General features: G+C 39.1%; 2 protein-coding genes across 3 annotated transcripts in view; one reads left to right on the forward strand and one right to left on the reverse strand.

Annotated features, from left to right (window-relative positions):
* Positions 1 to 82: 82 nt before the first annotated feature.
* On the reverse strand, positions 83 to 3,396 carry LOC126752562 (ATP-dependent RNA helicase DHX33). The gene is made up of 4 exons (XM_050463471.1): positions 2,248 to 3,396; positions 2,113 to 2,188; positions 1,269 to 2,054; positions 83 to 1,203 (listed from the first exon to the last, which is right to left on the reverse strand). Exons 1-4 carry the CDS (start codon positions 3,189 to 3,191, stop codon positions 802 to 804), a joined length of 2,208 nt encoding a protein of 735 aa, XP_050319428.1. The 5' UTR covers positions 3,192 to 3,396; the 3' UTR covers positions 83 to 801.
* Positions 3,397 to 6,898: 3,502 nt separating this feature from the next.
* Positions 6,899 to 13,874, forward strand: part of LOC126752560 (G-protein coupled receptor Mth2) — a 48,621-nt gene continuing 41,645 nt past the window's right edge. The window contains exons 1-2 of one of the 2 annotated variants that reach the window (XM_050463468.1): positions 6,985 to 7,046; positions 7,392 to 8,508. In XM_050463468.1, the coding sequence (XP_050319425.1) occupies positions 7,518 to 8,508 (991 nt within the window). In that variant the 5' untranslated portion in view covers positions 6,985 to 7,046; positions 7,392 to 7,517. Of the gene's footprint in view, positions 8,509 to 13,874 lie in introns of both variants that reach the window. The other variant, XM_050463467.1, reaches the window with a different exon arrangement.

Here is a 13,874-nt window from a genome sequence, read left to right on the forward strand (position 1 = left end):
TTAAAAAAAAATTATTAAAAAAAAAAACTATTTAAAAAATTTTTAAAAATTAATTTAAAAAAATTCAAAATATTTAAAAATAAAAAATTACGAAAAAATCATGTGTTTGAACGCAGCTGCTTGGAAAATACAATGTGGGCAGCCTGTTGTCATATTATGTAGACACACAATCGCTTTTGCATTAGTTTACTAAATAATTATTTAAAAAAAATCAGGATATGTGTATATTTACATGATTGTTTATATTATTACTTCAACGCGTTGAATACTTCATCAAAATGTTTTTGAGCAAATAATAAAAATATTAAAATCATTGCTTTGCTGTGCTTTTCAGCTAGAAAAGGAGTAAGGGTTTATTTAAAAAAAAAACGCGCCTTTAAATTACTTCAAGACACAAACGTTTGGTTCCATATTCATTGTATGCATGTATGTTTGTATATATTTAGTTGTATTATTCTGGTTTATGTTAAAAACAGTATTCAATACAAATTAAATATGTAAATAAAATTATTTTTTGAACTGAAGCACATAATTTAAATAATAATAAATGCATTAACGGTATTTATATGGGTAAAACTGGAACTCTGTAAAACTTTAGTTGGCATACATATGCATATATGCAAATGAACGACGAATACTACTTAGTAATTTAAAATTAATTATATTACATTTCACTATTAGCAACATCCAAAACGTATTTTTTTTTACAAATGGTCCTTTCTTCAGTTACGCGCAGAAAATAACTTACGATTACTGTATAAAATAGTGTAAAATAATTTTTAGGCAGCTATGCAATCAATGTTATTTCAATGAGCTTTTAATTCTATTTAAATGCGCATAATTTGGCAGCACATCAGCTATCCAGTCGGGATTGATTTCGGAAACTTGACGCAGAAAATTGCGTTCGGTCAGCACAATCTCTGTAAATATTACAAATTCCGGTCTATATTTGCCATGGAAGACACTGGACGGGTGTATTCTCGCACGCTGACGTCCAGCTATTGTAAGGTAGGTATTGTCGCGCTGCAGTTCAGCAATATTATCGAACAGACCAATTAGCAGGCACTTGCGCACTTGATCCTGATTATTACCACAACTGTTTAAAGGCAAATCGAGACGCTCAACAATCTCTTGTAGTTGTTTACGCACCTCACGCGCATAGGAAAGATTTCTTGTGTTAAGAAAATTGTCATGGCACCAGAGCTGTGTAGGAAATTTGAGAATAATTATAAATTTTGTTTTTTGTTTTTACTTTTTTGTACACTAACCTTAACTTTCTCGGTCTTCAGAAACGCGCTAAAGACATTAAGCAGCGTTAAATGATCACCATGTTTGGATGTGAATTTAGCATGCGCCAGAGCGGCAAGCTCGCGTTTTTCATTGCTAGAAACAAACACATTCTCCCCCGACAGCACAGCGACTAGACTTAACATTTCTTCCATGCAACCGAAGGCTGACGCTGATAGCAATAGCTTGCTGTAACGTGGATCTAGTGGGAATTGTGACATTTGCTGACCCAAGGTTGTCAGTTCAGGTTTGATTTTATAATTTCTTACAGCACCGAGCGCTTCCAACTTACGATAGGCATCGTCTACCGCTTCGGGCGTTGGTCGATCTAGAAAATCAAATGTACGACAATCGATACCCAATGCTAACAACTGCAGTACAGTAGAGCAAATATTGCTGCGCAATATTTCAGGCTTTGGCATGTTTTCGAAGGATTCCATTTCTGCTTGTGTATACGTGCGATAACAAGTGCCTGGTGCATCACGGCCAGCGCGGCCGCAGCGTTGCCATGCCTGCGCTTGTGAAACACGCACAATACGCAGAGCATCCAAACCGCTGCTTGGATTATAGACACGTCGCTTAACAAAGCCGCAATCGATGACGCATCTTATGCCAGGTATTGTGACGGATGTTTCAGCTATGTTGGTTGCTAGCACGATTTTACGTGAATTCGCGTGTGCGGGTAGGAAACATTCCAATTGTTTGTTCTGTGGCAACTGCGCATAGAGTGGAAATACACGTACTGGACTTAATTCGGCATCATGTGTCTGTAAATAATTTAATTCAAATTACAAGTCGTTTTTAATGTAAGAGCACATGACTTACCTTAGCAATTTGACGTATTTGATGCGCCATTGCTTCGATTTCCTCTTGCCCAGTAAGAAAAATTAGCACATCATGACTATAACGTCATAAAATAATTATATTACTTATTTAAGGCAAAAAATGTATAAACATTACTTGACAGGTTCTGCACGATGGAACTGAAATAGCGTCACTAGTGCAGCATTAAGGTAATCTGGTTGAGTTTCTTTAGCATGCATAACTTTTACCGGATAGGTTTTACCCTCGAGGTACATGCCGCGCACATTAAAATACTTTCCAAAATGATCGATATCCATGGTAGCTGATGTAATCACGATTTTAAGTGGCGTTAAACCCCGTTGTCTACGCTGCTTTTGCGCTTCTTTGACAATACCGAAAAGCACATCAGTGTTTATTGTACGTTCGTGGGCTTCATCTAATATCAAAACAGTGTACTGCCGCAACAGGCGATCAGCAATAGCTTCACGCAGTAGGCAACCATCTGTTAGGAATCTTATACGTGTCTGTGGAGAAGTGCAATCCTCGAAACGTACTGTGTAACCCACAGTTTCGCCAAGACGACAACCTTGTTCTTGCGCAACACGACGCGCTACAGTTATTGCGGCCACACGACGTGGTTGCGTTATGCCAATCATTCCTTTTTGCGCAAAGCCACTTTCGTAGAGGAACTGCGGTATTTGTGTTGTTTTACCAGAACCAGTCTCACCCATCAACAACATAGTTTCTGAACGTCGCGCCTCTAGTATAAGTCGCTGACGTACTTTATATACAGGTAGCGCCTGTCGCTGTAGTTCCAACTGTTGTTTGGATGGTATACCTTTGCCATTAAGATGTAGTATGCCACCATTCGGTGTAGGTGTGTTGACATTTGATTTTCCATTTGAGGTAGTTGTTGCACTTCCGTTATTCAATTTAGGTGCTTTGATTATAACATTTTCAATGCCATTCACCGGACTTTGTAATTTTCGTTTAATTGGAAAACTAGATATGCTAACACTTGTCTTCGCACCGCCGCCATGCGGTGATTTGACCGGAGTTTTGCTTGTCAACAAATATTTGGACTCCATACCCGTTGACATGAAACTTGTCTGGAGCTTGTAAAATGAGAAATTCTTGCACTTTATACCGCACTTTGTGAAGTGCGCAGTAAATTTGTTTTTTGAAATTCACTAAATTCACGGGAAATTCATTATGCGAAAAATATTGGAGAATTTATCGCAACTTTTTTTAATTAAAAATAAAAATAATATTGGAGTTTTCCCCCTTCACGCTGGGCGCACGTTGACAACGTTTGACAGTTTGCAAGCTGACATCCCAATTTTCAACGCCATGTGAGTTCTCTGTTATTCAGCGCATAGCACGAAGTTGCCACATTAATTGACTGTTGCTACATTAACTTAAAATTTTTGTATATATCAGTGCTTGGACCAATTGTAAGCGGTAACTACTCCCATATTAGTCTGTTTGGTGTAGAAACATATTGATGTCGAGAGTATAAGGGTAGAACAATATCTGCAAGTTAAAGATTAATGGAAGTGAATAACTTTTCGACAACCACAATCTGTTGTATGTACTTTTTATTTTATTCATTAATGAAAGTGGCTAAATTCTCAATAATCACAATATTTTGTACTTTTTATCTTATTCATATGTTTCAAATAATAAAGGAAGTAATTGATCTTAGATCCTTAGGGCCTTTTTCTCAATATCTGGTTAGTAGTCATTTGTAGTTAAGTTCTCATTTGCTTAATCAAGACTTTTTCTTTAGGTAAAGGCATTTTTTTAACTAGACAGCCCTTACCCTCAATTGTAAACGTCCACACATTCCTCAATCAACATGTACATACATACATACATGCTGATGGGGAGAGGAAGGTTGCTACAAGTAATACCTATTATACTACCAGTATTTTGCCTTTATATCTCATATTTCTATTATAATGGATAGTTCTGCATCAGAACTTTGAGCTTTGAGGTGGAATGATTTACAGTTGAATCAAAGTACTATTATATTGGAAATAGTAGTTTCAAAAATATTGTGGTCAGTTTATCGGCAGAAATCTTTGTTGGATTACATTAGAACTTTGCCAGTTCTGTTTCATAGAGCTTGTTCTTGCATAATTTGCCTTTATTTTAAGGTGCCTCTCGTTTAAAACTTCAGCAAAAAATATATACCATACAAAAACCTAATAACACGACCTTAGCGATTCGCTCAAGTCATCTTAGCAAAAGATAACTTCCATTACCTCTTACTAATTTGCTTTTTCATACGAGTATATGTAGAATTGATGAGCAGTAAATGGACGTAGAAATGATACTAAGCCCAAAAGATAAATACTAACAACCTCAGCTAATGTTTCTGAGCTATCGTCCGTTGTATTCAATATTAATTTCCGCAGAGAGACATACACGACATATGTGACGTCTCGCATATCCCTCTTAAGAATTTCCCTTCGTTACAATAAGTAATTTTTTTTTTTCACTCTATATAATTTCAAGCTATTTTGTAAAGAAGATTTCAAGATATGTTATGGTGCCGTGTATTTAAGGAAATCGGGCTGTTGTATACGTAAGCTCCAACAAGTTTGTACAGCTGATTGGTTTGGTTTGCGAAGCAAAGGTAAAAAAAGGTAAAAAGGATACTAATATTCGTCTCGGGCCGACAACAGTTAGTTCGCAGAGTAAAGTCTTTCCCCCTTTATAGTGGAGCCTAGTCGCTGATGAGCTTTTTGTGTTGCTAACCAACAATGGAATCCGATGTCAAGGCTAGGCGAATGACATTGTTATATTATCACGAGCCATATTCGAGAACACTTTATGGTGCAGTACGGCCCGTCGAAAACGGCCATCGCCCTGTTTGTCAAGAGATGGTCCCAGTCCCAGTCCCAGTTTTTGGAGCGTAACCAATGGGATCAAATATCTGGTTCTCAAATGTACTATATGTAATAAGAGGTGGCCTTCAAAAGCATCACAAAGCCAGCACTTACAGTCATCTCCACAGTTTACCTTCTGCTAAGGGACGACACTATTAAGTGGAACACTTACGGCTGAAAAACGGCGAAAGGCATTGGTGCAGTTCTGGCAGGTGCATCTCATCTGGGTGCCTGCTCACAAGATTGAAGGCCGAATGAACTAGAACAATAGACCTTAAGTCACGGTGCATTCCTCAACCAGTTTTTATTCATTATTTTTAGTTTGTGACGTAATGATCGAAAAGGGGACCTTGTTTTTAATTGCTAAGGAAGTTTGACTGTTTCGAGGTTCCCAACTTTTTAAAGACAAAAACAAGAAACTTCAAATTGAATGGTGAAGGAACATTCTTTGACATTTTTTTTTTGAAGTTTATTTCTTTCAAATATTGGCCGTGGCTACGTCTCAGAAAAAATAAAATTGATGGTCCATCCGTTGAGTCCAATTTTCGATGACTCGTTCGAGCATTTCGACTGGTAACTGGCGAATGACAAAAGTGGTGTTTTGCTCCAAGGCCTGAATCGAAGCGGGATTGTCCGCGTAGATTTTAAACTTTACATATTCCCACAGGAAAAAGTCTAACGGTGTGAAATCACACGATCTTGGTGGCCAATCGACAGGCCCAAAACGTTATATTATCTGCTCACCGAAGTGTTCTCTCAATAAATCCATTGATTGATGCGATGTATGGGAAGTGGCGCCGTTTTGTTGAAACCAAATGTCGCCAAGATCACGAGCTTCAATTTCAGGCATCAAGTAGTTGGTTATCATGGCGCGATATGCGGTCGCCATTGATGGTTACCTTCTCACCAGCATCATTTTTGAAGAAATATGGACCGATGATTCCACCAGCCCACAAACCACACCAAGCAGTAGATTTTTCTGGATGAAATGGTAGCTTTTCATCCCAAATATGGCAACTTTGCTTGTTTACATGCCCATTTAGCTAGAAATGGGACTCATCGCTAAATAAAATTTGGCTCGAAAACGTCGTATCTTCTTGGACATTTTTTAGAGCCCATACAGTGAAGCGATGTCGCTTGAGATGGTCAAGCAGCTTCTGTTCTTACACAAGCTGTATTTTCAATTTAAGATTTCGACGTGAAATGCGACAAGTCATTCCATACGTCAGTCTGAGTTGCTGCGAACTGAGCGGCTGCTTCACTGCGTAGCGGACGTGGTCTACTCTTCCGAATATTATCCAATAATGAGTGCTGGGTCTCAAGATGCGTGATGGTGTTGGGAATGGGTACGCTCAGTACGCCGATTATGTTGACCATAAGTTGAGCAAAGCGCGCGAAACACATTCTTTACAGAACGTGAATTTTCGTAATAAAGTTGAACAATTTGTAAGCGTTGTTCAGACACGACTCATGCGTGATCTGTCAAAAAAGGCTATTGGAAAAAGTACCTCTACTTTCATCATCCGTTATGTACATATTCTTGCTTTATATGAACTCAATATCAGAAAAAATGTTGCAAAGTATCTTTTAGTTTCCCAAAATGTGTACTCTAAACGAAGCACATCATTACATGATGACAGGGGTGGCCAACTGTGTGCACGCTTATTTTCATGAATGAATTCCCTCCAAGGAAATTTAATACTGCTAAAGTAAATACCGCTATTACTACGGGTAGTATGTGTTCTTAAGAGTCGCAGTATATCGAATATAACGTAATCTACAGTGGCAATTCGCACGTGGGGTTGGGGTCACGCCGTGTGCTCACTAGTTAAATGGACTCTTTGCACCTCAAGTGGTTGCTCAAATATTAAACGACGCGTATTTACTGCCTGCCACGCTCCCAACCGCTCAGCAATATTCTGCGCTGGCCATATAACAATCAACGGTTGCGTCATTGCCATAAGGAAAATCAGTCTGTACAAATGCGCAGACAATGAGCCAGTCAGTTAATTGAGAGACGCGAACGTGTAAAGACATCGACGTCCGGGTCTTCGTTGAATGGTAAGACGAATACAAACGGAACGGAACGTCTTCAAGTTCTTCCGGTCGTTTTGAATGGCAGTGATTGTGTTTAGTAACAACAGTAAAAAAAATTTTAATAACAACAGTAAAAGTCATGTGAAAAAAAAGAATTGCATATTACCTATTTGTTTATGATTGAAAATTTCAAAATCATTGATTAGATAAACGATCGTTGGTTGCTGGCAGCACTGTTGTGTTGTGTTATTGTGAAATTTCAATTGCTGACGCCGTTGGTGCGTGTTATCTTAAAACAAGTTACTGATCCTCAAGCGATCCATTATAATTAATAGTTTTTGTGTTTCCCGTTTCTTTACAAAATTCTAGTGTGTGTTAGCGAGTGCTTTTAAAATTACGCTCTCACTGAAAAAATGTCTAACGTGTAAACTACTATACAAGTAACTAGAAAGTCTTCAATAACTGAGACCGCTCAAAGCACACGATCGCTGTTTAATGTCTTTGATTGTGCTCTACTTGCTAATCGCGGCGGGCAGACACATCGCGAGCGTACAAGGCGATAATGAGACGCGCCAAACGGCAGTGCGGCGCTTGGTCAGCGCGCCAATATGTTGTCCCCTAGGCTGGTCGTTAGTCAAGATCAATATGGGCTTCTTTCGACCCGAGATCTACGAGTGCCGCAATCTCGCGGAAGGCGACGCTGACAACAGCGCTGCTAGCGGTGACGCTAAGGAAACGCAAACCAGCGTTGACATCTTCGAACGCACCGCGCCGGTCTACGGTTACCGCATACAAGCGCCGGCGTTGGATCAGGGCGGCAATTATAGCGGTCAGCTGCCGCAATGTAATCGCCAAACGTTCGTCTTTCTTACGGGCGACCGTGAGGTGGAGTTGCCATCAAGCGCTTGTCTCGCCAGTGTCGATCAACGTTTGGCGGCCGTTTATTGCCCGCCAACGCGTGGTGAGGCGCTACAAACGCTGAGTGTGGTGCACAAGTGCTGCCCGCTGCATTATGTTTACGATGCGGGTCAACAGAAATGTGTACGCATTGCGGGCACACCAAATTTCCAGCGCTATGGCATATTGTTACAAGAGTGGGCGATCTTCGTCGACGATGTGTTGGCGTGTCCGCAAGACATGGCGCTGGTGGAGTATCAATTGCGTGGCAAGGAAGTGAAATTCATCGATGGCAAAGTGGCGATCGCCATACGCGGCGAGTGGAAAAAGTTCAAGCTGCTCGAATACTGCATGGAGGCGATTGAGGGTGCGTCCGTTTGGAGTGATTTTGCCGAGCAACGGTATATAGTGCGTACGTGTCAGCCGCGCCGCGTCTGTCAGGGCGTCGCGTGCATACGTCGTTGTTGCGCCGATGGTGAATTCTTTACGAAAGGCAACAGAACCTCCTATTGCAAACGCGACGAGTCGGATGTTAGTTTTCATAGTTTCGAGAGTCTGCAGATTACTGGCAACTTCACAAAACCCGCAGGTAAATTTTTAAATGCAATTACTTAACATGTGTAAAAGTGAAATCAATGCTTGGTGACTCACAAAGAAATTGTGCGAGCGATATGCGTTTGTAACTGTATATGTGTGCGTATAAGCGATCGTTTTATTAATCATAAGCAGACGATTGACAATAAAATTGTTTATGTCTTTACGCGTTATTTTCTAATATCTGCTCAAAATAGATATCTATTTTTAATGGGCAAATAAAATGAAAACTTGCACAACTAAAAACTTGTCACCTTCATGAAATGTAATTAATTTATGAAGGCACCAACTGATTAAATTTGGTCTGGATTGGTCCATTTAAACTGTGCACGCAAACCGAAGAGCATTTTTTTATGTTCGTGTTAAGTTTGATCTTGAAAAGTTTGTTTGGCGACTTTTATCATGGACAAAAAAAAATTTAAGAACAAGTTTGCTTGATTACGGAATCGCTGCAAAAAGTAGCAGAAGTGTTTTTGGAGTTTATTTAATCAATAACACAAACATTTGAGTGGCAGAAAGCATACAGTTAAGGTCGTGAAGTAATCAAAACATTCTTCGTTGTCGTAGTGTTGGCATCAGAGATATAGCAAAGTATCTCTAGATCTCTTGTGGAACGACTTAACACATTTTTGGTAATGTTTTAGGTATGAATCGTGTGTCGTACCTGAATCTTTTGAACTTTTTACAAAAACGAGGTTGAGTAGAGGTCGCAAAGTGATACTTGATAACGTAGCTGAGCACCCTACATTCATAAAAACATCATTACTGCTGAAGAGACTGTTCAAAAAAAAAAATCTGAATCCAAAATGAACCGAAAAACCAAAAATCGATCGAAGATTTGTGTTAAAATTCATGAAAATATATTTTCCCTTAGTCAGTCCGGGTCAAATGTGATCAGATAGCATTTCGGATTCTTATCTAGTTTATTTGCATTTTGATAGTAGCTAAATCGTAGAGTATGATCAGTTAGTATGGAAATTTTCAGTAGGTAATTCAATTTAAAGGATATTTCGAATAACAATATATGCCGGTACAAGGCTTAGTTTTAGAGAACAGAGGGTGCCTTGATTGCCTAGAACTAGCATAAAAACTAATATCAGAAATACATATTATATAAATGATTGCCCTTATCAGTAATTTAACCCTAAAAGTTGCATTCAATTTTCTAAAACAGAACGAGTACGAAGACGAAAAGCTTCAGACTTATAGTAAAACAAGGAAACGTGAAATTCTTAAAAAAATATGATCAGAGATTGTTTTCAAACAGATTCTACCATCTCTTAGTAAATTTGATACATTTAGTTGCAAGTTATGTAATTGTATTAAAGAACTTCTTCTTCTTCTTCTGAATTGGCGTAGACACCGCTTACGCGATTATAGCCGAGTTAACAACAGCGCGCCAGTCGTTTCTTCTTTTCGCTACGTGGCGCCAATTGGATATTCCAAGCGTAGCCAGGTCCTTCTCCACCCTTTCCTTCCAACGGAGTGGAGGTCTTCCTCTTCCTCTGCTTCCCCGGCGGGTACAGCGTCGAATACTTTCAGAGCTGGAGTGTTTTCGTCCATTCGGACAACATGACCTAGCCAGCGTAGCCGCTGTCTTTTAATTCGCTGAACTATGTCAAAGTCGTCGTATATATCATACAGCTTATCGGTTCATCGAATGCGGTATTCGCCGTGGCCAACCAGCGAAGGACCATAAATCTTTCGCAAAACCTTTCTCTCGAAAACTCGTAAAGTCGGCGTATCAGTTGTTGTCATCGTCCAAGCCTCTGCACCATATAGCAGGACGGAAATTATGAGTGACTTATAGAGTTTGGATTTTGTTCGTCGAGAGAGGACTTTACTTCTCAATTGCCTACTCAGTCCGAAGTAGCACCTGTAGGCAAGAGTTATACTGCATTGGATTTCTAGGCTGATATTGTTGGTGGTGTTATGCTGGTTCCTAAATAGACGAAATTATCTACAACTTCAAAGTTATGACTGTCAACAGTGACGTGAGAGCCAAGTCGCGAGTGCGACGACTGTTTGTTTGATGACAGGAGATATATCGTCTTGCCCTCATTCACTACCAGTCCCATTTGCTTTGCTTCCTTGTCCAGTCTGGAGAAAGCAAAACTAACGGCGCGGGTGTTGAGGCCGATGATATCAATATCATCGGCATACGCCAGCAGCAGTACACTCTTATAAAAGATTGTACCTGCCCGATTAAGTTCTGCAGCTCGAACTATTTTCTCCAGCAGCAGATTGCAGAAGTCACACTCTAGGGAATCGCCTTGTCTGAAACCTCGTTTGGTATCGAACGGCTCGGAGAGGTCCTTCCCGATCCTGACGGAGCTTTTCGTGTTGCTCAACGTCAGTTTACACAGCCGTATTAGTTTTGCGGCATAAAGGCAGCTCCTTTTCGTGCTGTCGAAAGCAGCTTTGAAATCGACGAAGAGGTGGTGTGTGTGGATTCTCCTTCCACGGGTCGGACTAATTCAGCAAATAAGAATCCGTTTCGAAGAACATATTTGATACCCATCGTCATAAGGGAAAATGGCTTAACAACTCTTCGTGGGAAATACAATTACTTATAATTTTTTTTAGATTTAGTGATATCAGACAAATTTTATACCATTGCTACCCTATATACATATGTATGTAGGTGCTGACATAATATTGTGTGCAGAAAGTTCCCGGACAATTCATAATATGAAATATTAAGAATAATTAAAATGTATTTTGTCACACTGAAATATAGTACTATATCATGAATCCTGCTACATTGCAACATCATTTTTTATTAAGTCGCACACCTCTTCAAAATATGACAATGTACTATGAGCTAAAAGTAGTAAGAATTTGTTAATAATTTTAAAATTCTCAATTTATTCAAAATCTATGTCGTTCCTTCAAAGTAATCTCTCTTGGCCCCAATACACTTGTACCCACGTATTTTAATCCTCGCAAGTCAGTTTCCGGAATAGGCACTTGTTTAATGTGCTTAGCGAATCACATTTAATGTCTTCAATTGACTTAAAGGGGTACTCTCAAGTGAACGCATACATTTTACCACTTTTTAGGAACATTTTTTTTATGCGACAACAAAATTCAATCATTTTACATATCTTACATATAACAAGTAAGAAAGGGCTAAGTTCGGGTGTCACCGAACATTTTATACTCTCGCACGATAAAGTGATAATCGAGATTTCATTATCCGTCATTTACATATTTTTCAAATACCGTATTTGTGTAAAGTTTTATTCCGCTATCATCATTGGTTCCTAATGTACATATGTATATATTATACAGAGAAGGCATCAGATGGAATTCAAAATAGCGTTATATTGGAAGAAGGCGTGGTTGAGAACCGATTTCACCCATATTTTGTGCATGTCATCAGGGTGTTAAGAAAATATTACATACCGAATTTCATTGAAATCGGTTGAGTAGTTCCCGAGATATGGTTTTTGGTCCATAAGTGGGCGACGCCAAGCCCATTTTCAATTTTTAAAAAAGCCTGGGTGCAGCTTCCTTCTGCCATTTCTTCCGTAAAATTTAGTGTTTCTGACGTTTTTTATTAGTCGGTTAACGCACTTTTAGTGATTTTCAACATAACCTTTGTATGGGAGGTTGGCGTTGTTAATATCCGATTTCTTCCATTTTTGAACTGTATATGGAAATGCCGGAAGGAAACGACTCTGTAGAATTTGGTTGACATAGCTATAGTAGTTTCCGAGATATGTACAAAAAACTTAGTAGGGGGCGGGCGTGGGCGTGGTTTCCAAAAAAATTACGTCCAAATATGCCCCTCCCTAATGCGATCCTTTGTGTCAAATTTCACTTTAATATCTTTATTTATAGCTTAGTTATGACACTTTATAGGTTTTCGGTTTCCGCCATTTTGTGGGCGTGGCAGTGGGCGGATTTTGCCTATCTTCGAACTTAACCTTTTTATGGTGCCAAGAAATACGTAATTTTTACTCAAGTTACAGCTTGCACGGACGGACGGACGGACAGACGGACGGACATCCGGATTTCAACTCTACTCGTCACCCTGATCACTTTGATATATATAACCCTATATCTGACTCTTTTAGTTTTAGGACTTACAAACAACCGTTATGTGATCAAAACTATGTATAATACTTTCCTTAGCAACTTTGTTGCGAGAGTATAAAAAACCGTATGCTTTTCGTGAGGAAATGTCGGAAAATTGGACAATTTCAAAAAATAACTTATTTTCATACATTTTTTTTTTAATATTTTTGTTTTGTTTTTCAATTATTTGAATCGTTCAAATTTGTCATTTGCTTTCCTTATTCCGGCTATTCAAAAAAAAATTATTGAAAATTATTCAATGGAAACGTTATGTGTGTTTCACACAAAGTGATTAATTGCAGATAGAAATTTGTTACGATGCCACGAAGAGGTGGCGCTAATATCGGTCGGCGTTCTTTTTGGCATCAACATCCATTGGCAGCCCATGGCATATGACCGAGTACTCCCAGGATGCCATGACATTTGTACGTGTGGAATTATGGATCGCGGTCAATCAGCAAGCGATCGTCACGATGTCACAGCACGACTTTTCAAACAACAGTTACGATGTTCGATGGACTTTATCTTAAAGCAACGTATATGTGGTGCTGTTAGATGCTAGATGTACTCTGTTAAGTGGCAAAAGAGGTGTTTGCCGCACGCACACATGCTTCTTTGGATGGTGCATGGTGGTTACACCAGATCAAATTGGTGAAATCATTTCTGCGGAAATTCCCAGAGAATACAGCAACAAAATTGACAGTAATGAGTTTTTTCTCAACTTTCGTCAGTGATCTGCTTGCGAGAACATTGCTCTATTTGGAAATATCCGGTATATGGTAGACATTGGGAAGCGAGCAAGCTAAACGAAGTAGCATGATTGTATCGCTTACTCCGACCGATGAAAATTAACACGACGATGTCCTTCGAAAAGTAACAGATCACCCCTTTCGCTTACCATAGGGACGAAGAATTCTTCGATGCCTCAATTAACGAAAAATTCTTCGATGCCAAAGTTAACGAAGTTAACGAATGGTTTTCTTTTAATTTTGTGGCTGAGTCTCTTTACGTTTTTTTCCAAACAAGGAGACTTAAAGAAAGAGCCTTTGACGAGTCTGATGCTTTTTGAGTTTGGTGAACACATCCGATTCGGTGAAGCCTTCTACTTTTACACATTCAACAAAAAAAGATGAAACCGTATGTAATTATAAATTTCCATCAATTATAAAAACACGAAAAACTTACCAAATAGTAACGCATTAAAGTGCTTCACTTTCTTCATTTTTAATTAGTCTTCTCATATGCCATTTCGAGAATATTAATATTATTTCTTTATTC

This window comes from Bactrocera neohumeralis, chromosome 3 (assembly GCF_024586455.1).
Source record: "Bactrocera neohumeralis isolate Rockhampton chromosome 3, APGP_CSIRO_Bneo_wtdbg2-racon-allhic-juicebox.fasta_v2, whole genome shotgun sequence".
Lineage (NCBI taxonomy): Eukaryota > Metazoa > Arthropoda > Insecta > Diptera > Tephritidae > Bactrocera > Bactrocera neohumeralis.